Source organism: Myotis lucifugus, unplaced genomic scaffold, assembly GCF_000147115.1.
Source record: "Myotis lucifugus unplaced genomic scaffold, Myoluc2.0 scaffold_190, whole genome shotgun sequence".
Lineage (NCBI taxonomy): Eukaryota > Metazoa > Chordata > Mammalia > Chiroptera > Vespertilionidae > Myotis > Myotis lucifugus.
The window spans coordinates 259207-267145 of NW_005871238.1; the positions used below are offsets into that span (position 1 = coordinate 259207).

A 7939-nucleotide genomic window follows, 5' to 3' on the forward strand; every position below is an offset into this window, starting at 1 on the left:
CTGTGGGGAGCCCCAGACAGAGGACAGGACTGAGTGATCTTAGTCTAGTTCTCTGCCTTGGTGCTGCCCCCTGGAGGCGTCATCTCAGAATCCAAAAGGAACACAACTGTGGACTCTGCTGTTTCCTTCTCCTTTTTCCTGTCCTTTGTTGTTTCCAGACAATAATGCTTTCTTTGGGTTTGGAATAAACAGAGTGGGAGACAGACACTTTTTACTTCCTAACCGTATTCACCTCAACCTGAGATCTAAAAAATAAAGAACTGATAACAGTGGTTTTATTGACCTGACCACCCAGGGGAGTCCCAACATGTGAAGGTACAACCAGCCCACAGACTAAGCCAAACAACTTAGTTCTGTTGGGACTCAGCCTCTGCTGCCTGTGGCACTACAGCTTTTGGAGGGACCTTAAACTGAACTGGGATGGATGTGCTTTGTGGAACTTGTATGATCACTTTAACATTAGATTCCCATCTTCTCAAGTAGCTACAAACATCTGACGCTGGGACCGAGGAGTTAAGCTTTTTGTATCTCTACCACCTAGTACGATGCCCTGTAGAGTTTAGGTCTCAATAGAAGTCTGTGGGTGATGATGCAGTGGCTAATCCCATGAAAAATCCAAACCACAGTGACAGAAATAGGGGCTTCCGATGACAAGAACACACAGGACCAGACCAAACATCAATGAGCAAACTGATCTTTAATTGGCTGATCTTTAATTGCTCTCCATTGTGGGCGGGGCCCTAACTATTTACACAGAATCATTGTACAATATTTACAGCAAGATGTTAGACACGGCATCATTCTGGGTTGGCAAAGAAGAGGTAAGAACAGGCTGAGAACGAAGCCCTGAAGTCGAAGTGTAAGCCAAAATCTGCAGATGTGAGTAGAGGGAAGGGTAAGGGCCAAGTCATGAGCGAGGTTGGTGAGGTAGCCATGAGGGAGGAAGAGGAGGCAGCGAACCACTTCTGGGGCATGAGGGAAGAGTCCACTGGGACATAAATCTTTAAAATTATAGTCTGGAGTCTGAAGGGGGTAAAGTCTGCCACAAGCCACCTCTGTGAGGAAAAAGAAGGCAATTAGAATCTTACAGAACACACCTTCTCCCCTACCCAAAAGTCATTTTGCTGCTGATTAAATTCCTAGGACAGGGGACTGAGAAGGGGAAAAAAAAACCCAGAGACAGAATCTACGATTTAAGAGAGACAAAATCAAGAGTCAAGAGAGACACAGACAATGCAATGGAGGAGGAAAAGAACAAAAGCTCCAGCAGATCTGAACACTGGAATCATCCTACTGACTACACAAGTCACCTCATCTTCCCTAAAGCTCCTCCCTCTACCCCGGGGATGGGGAACCGTTTTTCTGCCAAGGGCCATTGGATATTTATAACATCTCTCATGGGCCATACAAAATTATCCACTTAAAAATTAGCCTGACATATTTGGTCAAACATTTAATTAACTCACCCCTAATGCCTTGGCAGGGCCAGACCAAATGATTTTGCGGGCCTTATACAGCCCACGGGCCAGACGTTCCCCACCCCTGGTTTATCCCTAAATCTCTGGATTTTAACTTTAACCAAGGAGTAGGATTAGGATGCGTCTGGGACACTGGGGACAATCTAAGATTCCATCTTACCAAGCCAGGTCCCCTCCTTATCCTGTACCAGAACATCAGGGCTTGAGTCGTAGCCAAGGGCAGATTAGAGTGAGGATAGACAGGATGGAGGACACGAGGCCACAAAGCCCCACAACTCCTGGGCCACAGCGCCAGAGGCCTAGTTTGTCCAGTGGAATGAAGAGGTCACAGGCATTTCTGACCACATCCAGCAGAAGCGGGGGATTACCCCGAAGGACCCGAGCCAGGAGCAGGACTCGGAGCTGAAGTTTCAGAGCTATTTGGGGTAGGCTTCCTCCTGGAGTCCCTGGATCCCCAGGTCCCCCAGTTTCAATTCCTCCTGGGGCTCCTCCTCCAGAACCCTTCTGTCGCCGGTTATAAACTGAAGACTCTTGTTCCATCAGTAGGCGAATCTCATAAGCATCACGACTCAAATTCATGATGAGAGAAAACAGATAGTACCTGAGATACACAGGACGGAAGGGTTAGTAAGGGCACATGTACCCACTTAGCATAGCCAACAGAACACTCAAACATTCTTGTCCCGCCAAAATGCAAAGGATTAACGTCAGAACCCAGAAGTGGATGTGTACTAGTGCCCACTATTAGAAATGTCCTCCTACCTTTCTGTAATGAATATGTTCACAATTACCTTAAGATTCTGGGCTAAAGTTCATGAGTATCATCAAATCTTCCAAGATCAACCTCAAATTTCACTTTTCCACTTGGCAACACGTTAACACACACACATTCAACTTAAACTATAGTAATACAAATGTGGGTTTTTTTTATAAATATGTTTTTTATTTCATAGAGAGGAAGAGAGAGGGAGAGAAGAATAGAAACATCAATGATGAGAGAGAATCACTGACTGGCTGCCTCCTGCATGTCCCCTACTAGGGATTGAGCCCACAACCTGGGCATGTACCCTGACCAGGAATCAAACCGTGACCTCTTGGTTCATAGATCAATGGTCAACCATTGAGCCACATTGGCTGGGCACACATTTGTTTTAAAAGAATAAGCTTCAGTTGTTTCAGAGTTAAATTATAAATAATTTAAATACAATCCTTTTATTTAACAACAACAACAAAAAAAGGTGTGCTGGCCAGCGTGGTTAAAGTGTCAGCCTGTGAACTGAAGGGTCTCAGGTTCGATTCTGGTCAAGGGCACATACCTGGGTTGCAGATTCCCTGCCCCTATTGTGGTGCGTGTGGGAGGCAACCGATTGATGTGGCTCTCTCCCATTGATGTTTCTCTCTCTGTCCTTTTTACCCATCTCCCCTCTCTTCTACTCCTAAAATAAAAGGAAAAAATATCTTCCAGTGAAGATTAACAAAACAAAAAAAAAAGAGGCCCAGAGGTGTTAAGCAGCTTGCCAAATGTGTTACATTATAAATTCCTTAAGAACAGTGTATTTTTAATTTTGAATCCATTCTCACAACAGTGGTCTGTACTCCGTATGACTGTCCTATCTCCAAAACACAACCTCAATGTAAGCACCTCTGTTACACTCCATCTCCACAGTCCAAGCCACTGTCATCTCATGTTTGCACTACTGCTTTAGTCTTCTGACCTGTCTCTCCATGGTCACTCTTGCCCCTCGCCCCCAACATAAACTCCTCTTCTTAAAACTTTTCATGGTTTCCTTCCTGTCACACTTAGAATAAAATCTAGATAACTTAGACAGGCTTACAGACCTCACATCTGACCTGCCTCTCTAACTGCACATTACACCACTCCTCTGTCAATCAGTGCTCCACCCACATTTGTTTCTTTTGATCCCGTCAAGCTTGTTCCTGCTTTGGGACCCTTACACGACTGGGTCCTTCTACCTGAAATATTCTGCCTCCAAAATCTTCACACGGCTGGCTCTTTGGGTATGAGCTTAAATGCCACCTTTCCAGAGAGGCCTGCTCTGACCCCCCATGCTAAAGTAGCAAGCCATTTACTTTCTATCACGTGACCCTTTCAATTTCCTGCATTACCACTCTATGTATTTTTTTAAAAAATATTTTATTGATTTTTTACAGAGAGGAAGGGAGAGGGATAGAGAGCTAGAAACATCAACGAGAGAGAAACATCGATCAGCTGCTCCCTGCATACTCCCCACTGGGGATGTGCCCGCAAACAAGGTACATGCCCTTGATTGGAATAGAACCTGGGACCCTTGAGTCCGCAGGCTGATGCTCCATCCACTGAGCCAAACCGGTCAGGGCCCACTCTCTGTATTTTTATTTATTCTTTTTTTTAAAAATATATATATTTCTTTATTGATTTCAGAGAGGAAGGAAGAGGTAGAGAGAGATAGAAACATCAATGATGAGAGAGAATCATTGATTGGCTGCCTCCTGCACACCCCCACTGGGGATGTGCCCGCAACTAAGGTACATGCCCTTGACCGGAATCGAACCTGGGACCCTTGAGTCCGCAGGCCGACGCTCTATCCACTGAGCCAAACCGATCAGGGCCCACTCTCTGTATTTTTATTTATTCTTTATGTGTATCTCCTCCCATTACAATCCTGTTTGTCTTACCACTGGGTCCCTGTACCTAGACCAGTGCCTGCTTATAGTAAGAGCTTGATAAATATTTGTTGAATGATATGAATAAACATGGCATATAAACTCTTCTAGGTAAGTGCTTTTCCATACTACTTCAATCATGCCTCTGTCCACAGCCCTCATACATCATATGCCATGTAGAAAAACAACACAGAAATGGAGATAGAAAGATGCTAATATAATCTAAAAGAACAAAGAGAATCATAGCATAACAAGAAACAAATACAGATGATATGTATACAGATCATTTTATTCTCAAATCATTTCTCTCCACCTTCACTACTTGACAGCTCTTTAGTTCAAGCCATATCTCTTGGCCATATTACAGCCTCTCCTCCTCTTTTACCCTACTGCAATCCATTCTCCACACTGCAGCAAGAGAAATCTTTTTTTTTAAATATATTTTATTGATTTTTTACAGAGAGGAAGGGAGAGGGATTGAGAGTTAGAAACATGGATGAGAGAGAAACATCGATTCAGCTGCCTCTTGTACGCCCCCTACTGGGGATGTGCCCACAACCAAGGTATATGCCCTTGACCGGAATCGAACCTGGGACCTTTCAGTCCACAGGCCGAAGCTCTATCCATTGAGCCAAACCGGTTAGGGCTAGAGAGAAATCTTCTTTAAACACAATTTAAATGATGTCATATCCCTAATTAGAACTCATTGTACTTAGGATTTTTATTTTTTTTATTTTTTTATTTTTTAAAATATATTTTATTGATTTTTTACAGAGAGGAAGGGAGAGAGATAGAGAGTTAGAAACATCGATGAGAGAGAAACATCGATCAGCTGCCTCCTGCACATCTCCTACTGGGGATGTTCCGGCAACCCAGTACATGCCCCTGACCGGAATCGAACCTGGGACCTTTCAGTCCGCAAGCCGACGCTCTATCCACTGAGCCAAACCGGTTTCGGCAGGATTTTTATTTTTTATAAATTGATTTTAGAGAGGGGAAGGGAGGGCAGAGAGAGAGAGAGACAGAGACATTGATCAATTGACTCTGCCATGCACCCTGACCAGGGATCAAACCCACAACCTAGGTATGTGCCTTGACCAGGAATCGAACCCACTATTTTCTGGTATATGGGACAGGATGACACTCCAACCAATTGTGCCACACCAGCCTGGGCTAGGATAAAATTTTTCTAAAAACTGAACAAAAAGATCTTATTATTGTCTTTCATGAGTGATCTGACCCATCTACCCCTCCAGTTTGAAAGTATGCCTTTTACTCAATACTATCCATTCCACTGGCTTTCTTTCTATTTTTCTAATTCCCCAAAGTCTTTCTTGGTTCAAAGCCTTAGAAAATGCTATTTTCTGTTTGAAAAGGTGTTCTCTGCTACTGCTTGTTTTGTCTAACTTCTATTCAAACTTCAGGCCTTACCTAAAATATTATTTTTCTCAGAGTTCTTTCCTGATCTTTCTTTCTTATTTATTTATTTCTTTATTTATTTCTTTATTTATTTATTTATATTGATTTCAGAGAGGGAGGGAAAGGGAGAGAGAGATAGAAACAGCAATGATGAAAAAGAATCATTGATCAGCTGCCTCCTGCACACCCACCACTGGGGATCGAGCCCACAACCCTGGCAATGTGCCCTCGACCGGAATCAAACCTGGGACCTTCCAGTCCTCTATTCATTGAGCCAAAGCAGCTAGAGCTCTTTCCTGATCTTTCATTCTTAGTGTTATTTATTTCATAACACCCTGTACTTTTCCTCATACACTTGGTTTGGTGTTTATTTATCCTATATAATAAAAGGGTAATATGAAAATTGTCCCCTCGACTGGGAGTTCTATCAGGGGACAGGGCTGGTCTGCCAACCACCCACAGCCCCTCCCCTCGGCCAGCCTGGCCCAATCGGGGCAGGCCTCCAGACCCTATTCGTGCAAGAATTCGTGCACCGGGCCTCTAGTTTTAACATATGATTATCCCACTAGACCAGAAGCTTCATGAGAGCAGGAATCATATCTGTTTCACTCTCTGCTTTATTCCCTGGACCATGTAAGCACTTACTAAATATTTATAGAATGACTGCATGAGCAAGTAGTGAGGAGAGTAACCTATGGCAGCAGTTTTCAATTAGTGTGCCACTAGAATTTTTAAAACATGTAATACCTATTTAGCTAGGGGCACTGACCTCTTTTCCCTTAGTTTGTCAAGTAAAAAAAAATGACAATAGCCAACACAATAGCAATCCGGTGTGAATGAATCAAAATTATTAAACCTACTTTTTTGTCAGGTGGGCAAAAAATGTATTTTTTGGTGTGCCATAGAATTTTAGTAATTAGTTTATGTGTGCCATGAGATGAACAAGGTTGAAAATCGCTGACCTATGGTATAGATAGAAGCAGAATTAAATAACATCACATCTTTCACAATCTTAGTCATTCATTATGGAAGAGCATTTGTCTTCCACCTCCTCCCTTCCTTATCCTCTGACAGTTTAAGATGTAAGTGAAGATTAGAAGCAGGTGAGTGATTAAGATGTGCACATTCTGGGAAGACCTTGAGAGATCTTTCTCTCATGAAAGGAAGTTATGTGGTATGAAGAATACAAAAGGTCTTGTAGAATAAAAGCACATCAAACCTGAATGAACGCTGGGCCCACTTCTCCTGATCCACACGGGGAGCGAGTCCAGACTTCCCAGCCCACAGGACATTGTCACAGGCGAAGTACAAGGCTCGATTGAGGTGACTAACCGTGATGCAGAATCGCAGGACAACATCTGACAGGTGCACAGCGCGTTTGGCTGACTCGAGGGCATCTGCTGAGTTGCCCAGGCGGAGGACTGGTGGGGATCCGCAGGAAAAAGCAGAGGTTTGGAAGTAGAGAGGCCGAGAGCAAAAACAGAGAAAGAGAAAAAGCAAGAGGGTGCAAGTTGAGCAAGTGATAGAAACAAAAACAATTTTTTTAAACGAGCAGAAACAGTTCATTCTTTTTTTACTTCAAATTTTAGTTAATTTGTGTCCCGGCCTAGTTTTCTCAAACTTGCCCGGTTCTCCAGTCCTTCATCACACTCAGCCTCCTGTTGTCTTACCTCAATTGGTGAATGCAAAGCCAAATGAGGGGGGAGAACTGGCAGAAGGTGGAAAACAGGAAGGAGGGACGAAGAGAGAAGAGCGGGGTGGAGGGAGTGTCGGGGTCACAGAGCCCAGAGTTACTTACGCTTTCTCCCCAGGCTCAGGTGACCCTCCAGCTGTCGAATCTGTTTCTGCAGCTCAGGACTGGCCCCGCGCTTCTGCAGTGCGTGGCCCAGAAGGGAGCAGGCGTACTGGGCGGCCCTGGGGGAGACAGGCAAGCAAAGGCGGGGACCTCCCTACCTCCCCGCGAAAGCGCCCCCTAAGGCCAGGATGGGCTCCCGTTCCCGCTGCGGCCACTCCCTGTCCTGCTCTTCCGTCCATCACCCACTGCTTCTCCTTCAGGCCCGGAGCGGGGAAAGCACGGGGTACCGAGGAGCCCAGACGGGCGGGAGCAGCACTCAGCGCTGAGAAATTAAGAGACTCCACCGGGCGAGGGGGCTGAGCGCCGGGGGCAGAGGCGCGGGGCCGGCAGCACAGCGGGCAGTGCGTGGAGGGTGGGGTGGGGTGGGGTGGGGTGGGGTGGGGGACCCCGCAGGGCAGACACTATTCCTTGGAGGTGAACTAAACTCCCAGGCCTGCAGCGGAGCAGAGACCGGAAGGCAGGACGGGGGCGGAGTTCCCGGCGACAGCGGGGAAGGGGACAGGGCGACTTGGAACCGGTCCGC

The 7939-nt window shown here is 45.5% G+C and overlaps 1 protein-coding gene across 1 annotated transcript in view; it reads right to left on the bottom strand.

Moving 5' to 3' along the window:
* Positions 1-678: 678 nt before the first annotated feature.
* PEX11B (peroxisomal biogenesis factor 11 beta) overlaps positions 679-7939 on the bottom strand; it is a 13060-nt gene continuing 5799 nt past the window's right edge. The window contains exons 2-4 of the mRNA XM_023760692.1: positions 7360-7510; positions 6781-6982; positions 679-2079 (exon numbers count right to left, since the gene is read on the bottom strand). Of these exons, the coding sequence (XP_023616460.1) occupies positions 1674-2079; positions 6781-6982; positions 7360-7510 (759 nt within the window). The 3' untranslated portion in view covers positions 679-1673. The remainder of the gene's footprint in view (positions 2080-6780; positions 6983-7359; positions 7511-7939) is intronic.